At 44.5% G+C, this 15490-nt stretch overlaps 1 protein-coding gene across 1 annotated transcript in view; it reads left to right on the top strand.

The window, feature by feature from the left end:
- NOL10 (nucleolar protein 10) overlaps positions 1–15490 on the top strand; it is a 94094-nt gene that overhangs the window by 58253 nt on the left and 20351 nt on the right. Inside the window, exons 14-17 of the mRNA XM_047782655.1 lie at positions 10537–10663; positions 12896–12975; positions 13163–13261; positions 14619–14708. Coding sequence (XP_047638611.1) covers positions 10537–10663; positions 12896–12975; positions 13163–13261; positions 14619–14708 — 396 coding nt within the window. The remainder of the gene's footprint in view (positions 1–10536; positions 10664–12895; positions 12976–13162; positions 13262–14618; positions 14709–15490) is intronic.

Consider the following 15490-nt stretch of genomic DNA (forward strand, 5'->3'; position numbering starts at 1 on the left):
ATACTGTTTTCCATAGTGGTTGTAGCAGCAGTGTGGGAGGGGTCGTTCCCCTCCACACTTTCTCCAGCATTTATTATTTGTAGACTGTTTAATGGTGACATTCTGACTGATGCGAGCTCATACCTCATTGTGGTTTTGATTTGCCTTTCTCGAATAATGAGCAACGTTGAGCAGCTTTTCACGTGCCTTTTGGCCATCTGTATGCCCTCTTTGGAGAAATGTCTGTGTAGGTCTTGTGCCCATTTTTCGATTGGATTGTTTGTCTTTTTAAATATTAAGCTGTATGAGCTTGAGTATTTCGAAACGAATCCCTTGTTGGTAACGTCTTTTGCAGATATTTTCTCCCAGGTCTTAGGTTTTCTTTTCTGTTAATGGTTTCCTTTGCTGTGCAAAAGCTGTTTAATTTGGTCCCAATTGATTGTTTTTGTTTTTATTTCCAGAACTTTTACTTAGTTCTTTTTGTAATTTCTATCTGTTGATAGTCTCTATTTCATGAGACGTTTGTTCTCATATGCTTCATTAGTTTTCGTTTTGTTTTGTTTTTTGTCTTTTATGTCTTTTTAGGGCTGCACCCATTGCATATGGAAGTTTCCCGACTAGGGGTCGAATCGGAGCTGTGGCTGCCAGCCTGCACCACAGCCATAGCAATGCAGAATCTGAGCCTCATCTGCAACGTACGCCACAGCTCATGGCAACGCCAGATCCTTAACCCACTGAGCAAAGCCAGGGATCAAACCCGAATCCTCATGGATACTAGTTGGGTTTGTTAACACTGAGCCACAATGGGAGCTCCCTCATTAGTTCTTTAGACGTGGGGTTTTTGTTGTTGTTTTTTGGTTCTTTGTGCATATCTGTAATAGTTGGTTTAAGGTCTTTGTCTGTTAAGTCCAATGTATGATCTTCTTCAAGAAAATAGATTCTGTTGACTGCTTTTTTTCCCCTGTGTATAGGCCATGCTTCTCTTTGCATGTCTTACAATTTTTTGTTGAAAACTAGATGTTTGAGATCATATAATTTGGGAGTTAATGGAACGCAGGTCACCCTTACCCTGAGTTCGTTGTTACTGTTGATGTCTGTCTGAGTTCAGGAGTGGCTTCCGTCTCACGCAGAGGAAGAGGTAAAGTCCTGCAGTGACCTGCAAGACCCCACCTGATCGGGCCGCCTCCTGCCTCCCTCGCTCCCTCTGTTCAGGCCATATCGGCTTGGTCTTTTGCTGATTCCCAAACGTGCCAAGCACTTCTGACCTCAGGACCTTTGCATGTGCCACATATTCTCTTCGTTTATTCCCACTTCTCCTCTTAGTCCATGTTCAGTTATCACTTCAATGTGGGCTTCCCTCTCCACGCCCCTCTCCCTCGCCCATCACTGCTTTATTTTCCCTTTAGCTCTTGTTGCTGTTTACTCTATACTGTCCTTCCTTTGTTTACTGTGCCCCATTCTGGAAGGTGAGCCCTTTAAAAAGTAGAGGTTCTCGGAGTTCCCGTCGTGGCGCAGTGGTTAACGAATCCGACTAGGAACCATGAGGTTGCGGGTTCGGTCCCTGCCCTTGCTCAGTGGGTTGAGGATCCGGCGTTGCCTTGAGCTGTGGTGTAGGTCACAGACGCGGCTCGGATCCCACGTTGCTGTGGCTCTGGCGTAGGCCGGTGGCTACAGCTCCGATTCGACCCCTAGCCTGGGAACCTCCATATGCCGCGGGAGCGGCCCAAGAAATAGCAACAACAACAACAACAGACAAAAGACAAAAAAAAAAAAAGTAGAGGTTCTCGTTCGTCTGCTTCACTGCTGAATCTACCGTGAGGAGAGACACGCTTGGCAGTGGCGCTTTGCTGAGCGATGGTCTTGGTGATCTGTCCTTACTTGAGAAGGAGGCGCCAAGTGCCGATTGGCAGCTCCTTGTGGCCGCCTTGCCTGCTGGTAGTTTTCATGCTAACGCTTTGGCTCATGACCAAAGGCCTGCCTTAGATAAATCACAGGTTTGGCTCCAAACCACACAGTGAAGCAAATATTGCTGTAAAGTGAGTCACATGAATTTTTTTGTTTCCCAGGTGGATATAAAAGTTAGGTTGACATTGTACTGTATGTAGCCTGTTAAGTGTGCGGTAGTATAATGTCTAAAAGACGGTGTACCTATCTTAATTTCAAAATACTGCTACAAAATGCCAGCTGTCATCAGACAGCACAGGGTTGCCATCTCCCTGCAGCTTGTGAAGAACACAGCGTCTGCAAAGCATGATAAGAGGCGGCTATGCTTGTATTGGAGGGTTCCCAGGTACAGCTTCTGGAAGTCTGTCTTAGGGGAATCTTTCATTTTCTAAGAGGATCCTCCAGTCTCTTACCAGGAATGCTAGGGGGTTAGGCTGGCAGGAGTGGGTGCACCGCAGCATATACTTGGCCTTCCGGGGCTGAGACAGGACCCGGGGGGCGCACAGTTCAATATGTAGGCTACCGTTTCCTTTGCTCGTTTCAGCTGGTGATTCAAGTCACCCACGCCTGGCATCCACTCTCACAGGGCAGCTTTCCTTCCTTTTCTCCAGAGGATTGTCCTCTGGGTCCCTGCAGCGTGGAGGGACGTTGGGTAACCTTCACCTCTGTCCCCTGCCTCCCAGCTTCACGGAGCCTCCAGGTGCTGGCTCTCAAGGGCTGTAAGGAAGGACTTCGCTCCTTTTCTTCGTTGCTACACGTCTGCAACACCCACCAGTTAGACCGGGTTAAATCCCTCAACCGCTCTGTTTTCTTCTTTTGTTCTTTTGGCTTACTGTCACTTTAACTAGGCTTGGAGGGAGAGGCCATGGAAATACAGAGCAAGCGTGCCCTCTGAGTGTTCGCTTGGGGTGTCCTGCCTCCCCAGCTCTTGCCTAGCGTAGCGGCCCCTCCATCTCATGCGTGTTGTCCTCACAGGGGGGTGCCTAGATTAACTCTCAGTTTGATTGGCTGATAGTGACCCAGTGACATAAGCTCTCTTACCTTTTTCCCCTCTTGGCCATATTTTATTATCATTTTATTTCAGCGCCTAAACTACTTTTTGAAAACGGAATCCAAATTGAAATCATGGCTGCTAATAGTTTTTCTCCTTTTTGAAATAAATATTTTTAAATGTCAAAATTCAATTGCTCTTCTGCTAATCTGGTTTGTAGGAATGAAAGGACAAAGGACCACAAGTAGAGTACCTTGAGATGACTCATCCTTACTCACGCAAGTGCATGTAAACTTGGGCTTGCAATTAGGCAGCTCATTATGTTGCAAATGAAATTATATGCTTACATTCATGGCCACTCCCTTGGCTCACCCAGCTGTCTCTCCGGTCTTAGGCTTATGATCAGTTATTATTAAACCCCAGCTGTCAGAATTTGAAAATACATGCTGGTGCTAGTGGTGCCTTTCAGCTAATAATGGAGGAAAAGTTTGAAAAGGAAATTTGCCTTTGAGTTTATGTAGTGTAGAGCTGGTTGTCATAGTTGGCCAAACCTCATTCTCTTTCCAGAGATGCAGGCTGTACATTTAGAAAAATCACCATTCATCACAGTTTTGGCTGATAGTATTTATAGTATAGTATGCCTCCTTTGTCTCTGCGATTCTGAAACCCCAAAACCCCTGATTTTTTTTTTTTTTTTTTTTAATAACTCATTGGTGGCAAAACCTGACCTGCTTCGTTAGAACTCAAACCTGACATGTAATGACAGGGCTCTTTCTAGTCTCTTTATCTAAATATGTATGTGAAAATGTGTGGATTTTACTCAGAGAATTAGTAATGTGTTTCATTATGGACCACTGACCGGACCCCACTTAAGATGTTACGTAAATCAGTATACATGCAGCGTTCCCTTTGAAGATGCAGAAAAATCAGATTCAAATGCTTTTGGGCCCCAGTAGTTTCTGATAAATATTTATGGCCTTAGAGTAAAAGCAACAGATTTGAGGTTAGATGTGGGTTAAAATTCTAATGGGAGAGAAAACTCCCTACCTCTTAAGAGTGTGGGTTGCTACTGCCATTATTATTTTTGCTTTTCTTATTGCTTTCATTATTGCTCTAATTCTAGAAACTGATATTTATATTTACATTTAGAATGTCCTGAAAACAGTTCTATAATAAAATTATTAGATAAGTTACATGGTGGCTGGTGGTAAAGTTACTTTATATTCACATTCTCCATTGTTGCTTATCTTTTTTTTTTTTTTGTCTTTTTGCTATTTCTTGGGCCACTCCCGCAGCATGTGGAGGTTCCCAGGCTAGGGGTCTAATCGGAGCTGTAGCCACCGGCTTATGCCAGAGCCACAGCAACGCGGGATCCGAGCCGCGTCTGCCACCTACACCACAGCTCACGGCAACGCCGGATCGTTAACCCACTGAGCAAGGGCAGGGACCGAACCCGCAACCTCATGGTTCCTAGATTCGTTAACCACTGCGCCACGACGGGAACTCCGTCCATTGTTGCTTATCAGTAAGAGTAGTTCTTATCTGTTCAATGGTGTCCTTATAAATAATGTTTCACTTGAGTTTCTAGGATAATAGGAGTAAAAGGTCACTAAGAGGTAAAATTGACAGTTCCTCCAACTAAACATCTTCCGTATAACTAATAAGAGCAAAATTAGATTTATATAGCACTAAATGCTATTTGCTGCATTAAATTCTATGTACTGAATGTGAGATCATGACGTCTTAAGAGTTTTTCAAGGCCTAGATCAAATACCTCCTTCAGAGCTGCTTATTTTGATCTCCTGCCTCAGCAGATAAAAGGTTCCCTAGAACCATTCTGAAATTTCTCTTCTGTGACGCTAATCACATTATATTGTACTCGATTGTTTTCCAGACTTTGCCTTATATGTACCGAACAGCACTCAGCTGTTCTTCAGCGCCCAGTTAACCTTCAGAATAAGTGAATGAAGTTGAGGAATTGAGAATCACCTAGTCCTTTGACCCAAGTGTTGCTGTGTATGAATTAACTTTTCCTCAGGGAAAAATTTCATTCTGCCTCCTAATTCATATAGGGTATATACTGCACCTAGGACGTAGTAGCTGTGCACCTCACATATGTGATAAATGAAAACTGAATTGAAATCCGCCTCCTCCCGGGGGGGCCCCAGTGTTATTTGAAGAACACACTTAAATTCTTTTTCCACGTGATGTTTTCCCCTCTCACGCCATCCCCGTTCTCTCTCCAGTTGTCACTCAGAGGGCTGACACTGTGTGTGCCACAGTGTGTGCTAAAAATTGCACAAAAGAATACTTTGAAAAACCAGCTGCCTGTACTTGGATGTGCTGTATACTTTTGTGTGTTCTAATGATGTTCTGTGTCAGAGTTTCCCGTGCGCGCGCTTATTGTGCTTCAAAGTTATTGCAGAAGAAACAAAATAGAACAAAGTTATTTAATGTGTGTTGAGTAAGTTTTTGAATTATTTTTGAAATCATCAGTGAAAAACTCCAGATAACGGAGTTCTGGTTGTGGTGCAGCGGAAACGAATCCAACTAGGAACCATGAGATTGCGGGTTCGATCCCTGGCCTTGCTCAGTGGGTTAAGGAACCGGCGTTGTCGTGAGCTGTGGTGTAGGTGGCAGATGCGGCTTGGATCTGGCATTACTGTGACTGTGGCATAGGTCGCCAGCAACAGATCTGATGGGACCCCTAGCCTGGGAGCCTCCATGTGCCACTGGTGCGGCCCTAAATAAAGGACAAAAGACAAAAAAAAAAATCCTCAAGATAACAATTTCATATTTAATTGCTATTCATATTTAATTATCAGTGATTTTCATATCGATAGTAGAAATACTCAGCGGCATTTAAGTAAGTAGGATAAATTATGGTATTTATCCTGAATTAGTTCAGTTTAGTTCTTTGTTTCTAATAGCGTTAATAATGCTTGGTTGTTATTTTAATCCCCCTTGATCTGTTGAAGCCATCCATCCAGTAGTCCTGCGTCCTTATTTCTGCCTTCACCCAGCTTTGGGATGAGGCACAGTGGTTTTTCAGAAAAAGAGTGGGGGTGGGTACTCACTCTGTCATCTCCCTAAGAATTTTAATTTTCATTGTTTTTTCTCCACATCCTTAATCATTTTTGTCTACCACCAGAATATATGAGAATGTTGAGGGGGTTTTTTGGTTTTTTTAATCTTTTTTTTTTTAATGCCTGGAACCCTCAGCACATGGAGTTTCCAAGCTAGGGGTCAAATCCAAGCTGTAGCTGCCCGGCCTACACCACAGCCACAGCAGCGCAGGATCCGAGCCAGGTCTGCAACCTGCACTAACAGCTCACAGCAACGCCAGATCCTTAACCCGATGAGCAAGGCCAGGGATTGAACCTGCATCCTCAGGGGTGCTAGTCATATTTGTTTCCGCTGAGCCACACGGGAACTCCAGAATTGCGAGTTTTTAAATTAAGCATATGTATGATCAGCATCTTCCAGGTAGACTGTAATCACAGAGCGCTGAGCTTGGGTACGTGGCGTGTATTTTCCTGTACTTTAAAAAGTGACTCTTGTGCCCAGACGGATTGGAGCAAGCAGATACAAGGCCTTCCCCTAGCACACTCGTAAAGATTCCTTCCTATTTTCCAGGACAGTGTATTTCTATTTAGATTAGCTGATAGGGTTGTCTTTAAAGTTGCTAAGTGACTTTAGGAAATTCTTCCTTTTTTTTTTGGAAATTCTTATAAGTAAAAAGTGGAAGGACATCAACAGGTATTAGAAGTTTAAAATAGAAGAGTGTTCACCAAGTCCTGAAAAAAACTGTTAGGGTGCATAAAAATGTAGATGATCAAGGAGTAGTCAGGTTGGACTGCAGTGTAGATTACAGCAAAATAATGACAAGACAGAAAACCTGGAAACTTTTGATGTAGCAGTGCTATTAAACACCAGTCATTTAAAAGGATATTTTGGGGCGTTCCTGTCGTAACTTAGCGGAAACGAATCTGACTGGTATCCATGAGGATGCAGGCTCAGTCCCCGGCCTCGCTTAGTGGATTAAGGATCCGGCGTTGCTCTGAGCTGTGGTGTAGGTGACAGACGCAGCTCGGATCTGGCATTGCTGTGGTTGTGATGTAGGCCAGTGATTGCAGCTCAGATTCAACCCCTAGCCTGGGAACCTCCATGTGCTAAGGGTGCAGCCCTAAAAAGACAAATAAATAAATAAATAAGTAAGATGTTTTAAGTTGTGAAGCCTGAAATTTAGGAATAAGTAAATCTATCTTTAAAGTATTAGTTGAAGGATCAATATGTTTTATGAATAAAGATAGCAAGGGACTTCTACACCTTAGTTAATACTGTGGTCATTGTGGGTACTTGAGAGCTGAGCGTGTGGTTAAGCCAGCCACCGTGTTTGCAGTTTAATGGTAGACTTTGAAGAAAGCTCCCATGTGGATAAAACCCACAGTTACGACAAGTTACATCAGTGATTTCAACTCTGTTATGGTTATTCCGATGTTTTTTCTCTGAATAGGAAGTGGGGGAATGTGATTAATAAAATCAACCCATTAGATTTAATTTTGTTTTTGATGGAAATGTTTCCTTCTGTAAAAGTTAATGGCCATTAATTTGATCGCTGAGATTATTTACCATCACCCGACCTATCCCTGGAGAGGCAATTGAAAACAATTCCATTAGAATCCAGATAACTAATCAAAAGAGTCTTGTGGAGCATTGTGAAAAAGACTGGGGAAAAGTAAGTTCGGATCTGGTCTGGCCTTTTGGTATCCCTCCCTCTCCGCCCCCAGGAGAAGTTAGTAAACCCAGTGTCATCTCCTCACTCACTGTCTCTGAAGACCGTGCTTATGACCAGTTTAAGGTGTAAAGGTGAAACCACTCTGGCAACCAGTGCCCCCTGGCATAGGAGGCAGGATAGATCTGACTTTTACCAAAAAAATGTCCCTCTATCCAGTAGTTTTATGGTGACATATTTGAGTATTTTAATCTGAATAAAGACAGTTTAAAAAATACTTTGGCCAAACAGAACCCTTTAAGTCTTGATACCTTGGGCAGTGACATTCATGAATGCATTTGTATGTGGATTATGTATGAATTGATTTATTGATGAATTTATTTAGCCAACACCTATTACTTGGCAGGCAGTGTTGTAGGGTCTGGAAATCAGATGAAGTTGAAGCCCGCCGGCTCCCCCACCCCCTGGCCAAGAGAACAGTATCTTCAATCGTATGTTTTAGAAACGTGCTAATAGCATCCTTTCTTCCCGTTTAGAAGAGAAGGTTGTCATCCTAGGCCCTACACCAGTGCATGGCAGAGCTTTGCTTTTGCGGGTTTGTGGCTGGTGGGGACCAGATACCCTCGTGGCTGCAGGTGCTCAAGCTCTCACTCTCAGAAGGGGTGCCGTAGTTTTTCTGGCTTTCTCATATGTTCGTTCCAGCTTGGAATCCTTTCAAATATACTTATCTAGTGTCCCAGCCCGGCCTGTTTCATGCTGCCCTTACCCGTCTTCCCTGTGGACTCAGTACCAGTTCCGCTCACTGCTTTAAATAGCCAGGTGTGTGTGTGCATGTGTGAGCACACCCGTGCCTGTGCCATCTGCACCAGCTCTGCTTTTAACTCCTTCGAGGAGAAGAGCATGGTTGGGGACTTTGGTTTAGCACAGGGCTTTTTTATGTAATCGTGGCAGTTTTTTTGGTTGGTTTTTGTGGTTTTTTAGAGCTGCATCTGCAGCATGTGGAAGAGTCCAGGCTAGGGGTTGAATGAATTGGAGCTGCAGCTGCCGGCCTACACCACAGCCACAGTCACGCCAGATCTGAGCTGCGTCTGTGACCTACACCACAGCTCACCGCAGTGCCAGATCCTTAACCCACTGAGCAAGGCCAGGGATCGAACCCGTGTCCTCGTGGATCCTAGTTGGGTTCGTTACCGCTGAGCCACAACAGGAACTCCTGTAGTAGCGTTTAGCATCAGTATTTGTCAACCTCAAGTTACTGTCCTAAAATTGCTTAAAATCACAGTAGTTTCTTTTCTTTTCTTTCTTTCGCCCTTTTTTTTTTTTTTTTTTTTTTTTGCTTTTTAGGGCCACACCTGAGGCATGGAGAAGCTCCCAGGCTAGGGGTCCAATCAGAGCTACAGCTGCTGGCCTACACCACAGCCACAGGGGATCTGAGCTGCGTCTGTGACCTACACCACGGCTCATGGCAGCACCGGATCCCTAACCCACTGAGCGAGGCCAGGGATTGAAGCTCATCCTCATGGATGCTAGTCGGGTTCATTAACTGCTGAGCCACAGAGGGAACTCCCACAGTAGTTTCTTTAAAGTGATTTACACTTGAATTTTTTTTAAATGCCTTGCATTTCTTGAAGGTTTGTCTTTTATGGTTATAGTCAAACCACTTAGTGTCTTGAAATCTTTACTTCAGTTTTTTAAAATTGTGTATAGGTTATGCTAATAAGAAACTTCTCGATGGCACTTTTCAGTGCTCATCCGGAGTTGTTTCTCATGTTCCTGAGTCGCATCGCCTTCGGCGGGAGTGTGGGATCACCCTCTTTGATCAGGCGGAAGAATAGAACTCAAGTAGCAGGGCCGTATCTAACAGCTGCTCCTTTTCTTTGTTAATGATGAAGAGGATGCTGGGGCCATTTTCTTTGTTATACCTCTCTTCCTCCTTCCTTCCCTTCTCCCAAAAGTTTAAGCGAGATTTGATGACTTCCATTACGTTTGGGGTTTTTTTCCTGTGTAACTGATTGCTATCAAAACACAGAGGCAGGTAGTCATGGAAGTTCCATTTCGTAAGCGCCCCGTGGTCTCTTCTGAAAGCGCCACCAGGAGAGGGCGAGTCAGTGGCATGGCTTCCCGCTGAGCGTGGCTTCCTCTGGGAAAAGCGTTGACCTCAGTGGGTGAGGCATCTGTTGGGAAAGCTTTGTATCAAGGCAAAAAAGTCAAAAGCAATCACAGTATTTTATGGCAGTAATTGGGTTACAAATGGAAGTAGGCGTAGTTTACCGTTTGGTTATTAATTCTGTTCAGTCCTTTGTTCCTCAGCATTTTATAGGGGGACTAATCGTGGATCCTGGCAACCCATTTTAGGTTCCATCTGAAGAATTCTGTGTACCGAATTTTAAGGTTTAATGACTTAAACAAGCTAGACCATATAAGGTGGAATGTAGTTATCAAGTAATTAGTTGAAAACCCTTAAAGGTAATTCTCATTTTAGACGTTTGTTTGTCCTGAGTGGCGAGCTTAACAAGCCTGGTTGGTGTAACAAGCGCGCTTTTGTGGATTCGAGTGCTGTTCTGAGTGAAAGAGGTGATGGGGCTCTGGGTGGATGTTATTGTCAGTACCGGAATTATTTGTTGTTATTTCGTAGTTCCCCTGTAAGAATATTCATCAGTATTGTATCCAGACTGAGATTTTCCCCTTATAAGCCTAAGTCCTTCCTACATTGTTTATTCTCTTCTGTTATAGACTCGATTAGGCATGTTGCAGTTGGGTTTTTTTAAGTACTTTTGATAGAATCAAGGATTAAAAACCGTATGGAAGGAAAAGTGGCTGTGAAATCCCTAACTCTTAGTCGAGGTGGTGAGCTGTGCGCTTGCTCACGTCTTATCAACGCCGGCAGGTTCTGGGTCCTGCTCCCAGATGGTGCTCCTTCTTAGACAACTTGACGGAAGAATTAGAAGAGAATCCAGAAAGCACGGTTTATGATGACTACAAATTTGTCACCAAGAAAGACCTTGAAAATTTAGGTAAGAAAACATAATGATGATGAAACGTTTATACAGGTCTCTCGACTCGGTTTGGGTTTTGTTTGTTTGGGAGTTTTGAACGTTGCAGGTGATGGGGGGGGGTCGCATTTACCTGCTGCTCCAGGTCTTCTCCCTCTGACACACCGGACACTCAACATTGTGTGTATAATGTCTGCTTAGAAAAGGATTCCGACAAATTCAGCCCACTGAAGCCTCTTTTACTCTCACATGAGGAAGAATTTTTTAGCCCACTCCCGTGTGTAGGAGAAAGATCAGTCAAGGATGCTCTTTCAAGCACTGTTTGAATGTAATAAGGTCTTGAGAAATCTCAGAGGCTGCACCTAAGAGATTTTTGGCTCCCCTTGTAGATTTGCTTATTAATAGACCTCATCCAAAACTTAGAACCCACAGATTGAATCCTCAAATATGTAGAACCTTAACAGTTAACTTAGATTTAAAGAACACAAACCAAGAAATGCTTCTTAATAATGGCCAACCCTTAGGGCTTCCATGAAACAGGCAGTGTTCTGAATGTTTTCCGTACAGCTCCTTACTCCTCACAGCGGTGGAGTGGATACTTTTTTTTTTTTTTTTGGTCTTTTTCTAGGGCTGCATCCTCGGCATATGGAGGGTCCCAGGCTAGGGGTCTAATTGGAGCTGAAGCCGCCAGCCTACACCACAGGCACAGCAAGGCCAGATCCAAGCCACATCTGCAACCTACACCACAACAGCTCCCGGCAACACCGGATCCTTAACCCACTGAGCCAGGCCAGGGATCGAACCCGCAGTCTCATGGTTCCTAGTCGGATTCGTTGACCACTGAGCCACGGCGGGAACTCCAGTGGATACTATCACGACTTCATTTTATAGGTCAAGAAACAGGCGCAGAAAGATGAGCTTACCAAAGGCTTCCGTAGCAGTAACTGTGAGCGTTCGAATTAAACCTAGTGTCTGTGCCCTTCCTCTCAGCCCTCCTGAGCCTCCGATGAACTTAGCATCTTAGGTGACCAGCACTGGTTTGAGGCTAATGAGAGTAGATTTTGCTGGTCTTGTTCTGTGGTTGGGAAGAGGCTCCATAGCAAATGGTTGAAAACGGGAAAACTTAGATGATGCTGCGTTCTCTGCAAGTCTGGGCCACACAGTTGACTTTAGAACAAAGACATGTTCAGCAGTAGTTGAGTGTTAAAAGAAGATAGCCACGTGTAACAAATAGATTAATACGGAGGTTATGAAACTTTATTTTTAACCTATGTCTTAGAGCACAGTTAATCCAGACAGAATTATTTTCTATCAGCTGCCACAAAGTCATTCTTTAAATTTTAACGTGTTTTTGTTAATTAACGTTAATTCTAAATGAAGTCGACCCAACTCCAGGGAAGGTATTGTTTAAAGCAGGCTTCCCAAACACTGATGGGCAGTGACCTTGTCATTCATCCATGATGGAGTAGGTGTGTATATAATATATATGTTGGTGTACATTCGCCAGCTGTTCTTTTTTGGGGGGAAAACCATGCCCTTTATTGTTGTGACAGTATCCTTCGTTTTCGGAAATTATGGGCGATACCGGTGGTGCCTCCCCACCCCTCCTACTTGGCAGTAAAAAGTTGACCACCCAGTTTTGAGCTTAGTGTGGTTTTTTAAAATTGAACTGGTTCATGGAATCCAAGAGTCCGAGAACCCCTAGTGTAGGCGCCGTCCCTTCCCAGTCTGTCGTCGTTCATAAAACCTTTCCAATCATTCTTATGCTTAGCATGACATTAAAAATACGTAAGGATATTGCTGAAGTAGATTAAAACTTTCTTCACAGTTATTAAAGAAGAGTAGTAATTCTGGAGTTCCCATCGTGGCTCAGTGGTTAACGAATCTGACTGGGAACCATGACGTTGTGGGTTCGATCCCTGGCCTTGCTCAGTAAGTTAAGGATCTGGCGTTGCCGTGAGCTGTGGTGTAGGTCACAGACACGGCTTGGATCCTGTGTTGCTGTGGCTGTGGTGTAGACCTGTGGCAACACCTCTTATTAGACCCCTAGCCTGGGAACCTCCATATGCCGCAGGAGCGGACCTAGGAAAAAAGGCAAAAAGACAAAAAAAAGAAAGAAAAGAAAAGAGTAATTCTAATCCTTAAATTTTTACTCAGAAGTAAAATTATAATCGAATCGTTGTCCATGAAAACCAGTTGCATTTTAATCAAGATTTCACAGGGACCTGCCCCCTTCTGATTACCTTTCCACAGGGCTCACGCATCTCATTGGGTCCCCGTTTCTCCGCGCATACATGCATGGATTTTTCATGGATATAAGACTCTATCACAAGGTAAGCACAGTTTATTTTTGGTGACTGAGGAGCACTCCATAGCCCCTTCTTCTCTACTTACCTGCATTTTTAGAAAACATTCTCGAGATGTGTAAGCCATCTGTTCTTTGGCGTGTCCGTCCAGGTGTGTGTGAAATGTGCTGCTCGGTGCAGTTCTCTTATTTCTAATTGTTTTCACTTCGAAAAGGTGAAGTTGATGGTAAATCCATTTGCTTATGAAGAATATAGGAAGGATAAGATCCGGCAGAAGATAGAAGAAACTCGAGCCCAGAGAGTCCAGTTAAAGGTAAAATGCTCGTCCCCGGAGGCCCTCGAGACGGGCTCCTCGGTTTCGCTTCGTCTGCGAGTCGAAGAAGCGCGCCGTCCATGTCTTCGTGTTTCCCTCCTTAGTTTACTCGTGTTCCTGGTGTAGCTTATTGGTCAGGAGGGTGGATAGTCTTGGCAGCTTTATCATCATGGGCTCGGTGGTGAAGGTATTGTGGCTCTAAAGCTGGGGGAACTGATACTGGCAGCCCTACCGAGAAAGTCTGATTCTGTTTTCAAGTGGGTATTTAGATTCAGAGTGTTGGGGCTTTGCCAATCCGTTTCCTACTGACGCCTGGCAGTGTCTTAGGCTAGCTGCTTGGGTCCTAGAAAAAGATCCTTAGACCATCGGGGTCAAGACAGGAATCAGGCCACACTAGTTATATTAATAGAGAGGTGGGGGTTTTTTGCGGCATTTGGAGGTTCCCAGGCTAGGGGTCGAATCGGAGCTGTAGCCACTGGCCTGCACCACAGCCACAACAACACAGGATCTGAGCCACCACAGCTCACGGCAACGCCAGATCCTTGGCCACTGAGTGAGGCCAGGGGTCGAAGCCGCATCCTTGTGAATGCTAGTCGGGTTGGTTAACCGCTGAGCCACGATGGGAACTCCTCCTAATAGAATTTGATGTGAAGAATTGTCACTCTGGTAGCAGAGAACCGAATCGGCAAGAACACCAAGGTGCCGCTAAGAGGCGGCGGCTGCAGGAAGCAGCTAGCATTCCAGGGCTGGGCCTCGGGCAAGAGACGGGCCCGGGGCTGGGGCCCAGACCGCTGAGGAGGGTCCTTGAGGCCGAAGGAGGCCGTTCCTGGGAGGGTGGGGGCTCCGCAGACTGGACTCCTTCACTCTGCTGGAGCCACCTGTTGTTGCCAGGGCAGGAGACTGTGACCCGTGACACCCGCCCAGCAGCAGGGAGACCAGAAGAGTAGACTCCGTCTCCTGCTGCTTCCAGTCTAGGTCAGGGTGAACCACCAGTGGTCGAGTCCTTTGTAACTGAATGTTGTCTAAAACACGTGCACACACAGTTTCCGTACAAAAGACTAGTGTCAGCTTTCTCCCTTTCTCCAGATTAAGGGGGTTTTGGGGGTTATTGTTTTGGCCACACCCAAAGCATGCAGAAGTTCCCAGACCAGGGATCACACCTGAGCCGCAGCAGTGACAACACTGGACCCCAACCACAAGGCCACCAGGGAACTCCTTGTTAAGTTTTTAAGGCAATGAATGCGTCCAAATTAGCCAGGCAGGTAGGACACAGAGCACTTTTGTCCCCGCTCTTTGCTTTAACCTTTAAAGCTAAAATGTCGGTATTTCAGTACAGTTTCTTTTTCCCCTCTGCTAGAAATTGCCAAAAGTTAACAAAGAGCTGGCACTTAAATTAATTGAAGAAGAGGAGGAGAAGCAAAAATCTACATGGAAAAAGAAAGTTAAGGTAAGGTTTTATAAGGCCGGGAAAATAGTAATAAAATTGTTTTTCCATTTCCTTGCTAGTAACTTGTCTTTTTACTTTAAAAATGCATTTAGTTTTCTTCTTTTCTCTGCTTGTAAGGTAGCATATGCTCAATATAAGAAGCTTGCAAAATAGGAAAGAATATAACAGAGAAAGTCACCCATATAATCCTATCCAGAGAAAGGCATCATTCATTAATATTTTAGTGAATTTCCTTCCTGTCTTAGTTCTCTTAAAATTGTGAACTATAATTACGGGATACTCTTGTGTAAATAAGATGTTTATCCTGGTTCTATAAAGTAACACACATGGCTTCCCATTTTATTAAAAATTCTTTGTGAATAGTTTTCTTCTCGCTTGTGGATGTATTTTAAATGATGCTTTTCTGTCCAGTGTTTAGGTTGTTTATGTATTTATTGTTTATACTTCCTAGGTTTGTTTAGAGCTTCAGAAGTAACCCGCTTTCATTTAGACGTGGCGTTACTGGGAGCATGTGCTCTGAGGAATAACTGCCGTCTGCCTTCTCTTACTGATGTGAAAATTGGCAGAGATTGGTCGTAGACAAAGGGTTACTGTGTCGTTTAGCTGGTGTCGTCTGGACAGAAGGGGATTTTTTGAATTTCCCCCCGTGTGGGAAGGCTTCCTCCTTCCTCCTCGGTGCTGTCCTCTCCTCTGCTGAGATCAGACGGGCGGTGACCCAGCGGGCTGGTCTCTGGAATGAGCCGGGAAGGTCTGCTCTCTCTCGAGAGCCCGCAGGACCCGCC

The sequence above is a fragment of the Phacochoerus africanus genome, chromosome 5 (genome assembly GCF_016906955.1).
Source record: "Phacochoerus africanus isolate WHEZ1 chromosome 5, ROS_Pafr_v1, whole genome shotgun sequence".
In the NCBI taxonomy this organism is placed as follows: domain Eukaryota; kingdom Metazoa; phylum Chordata; class Mammalia; order Artiodactyla; family Suidae; genus Phacochoerus; species Phacochoerus africanus.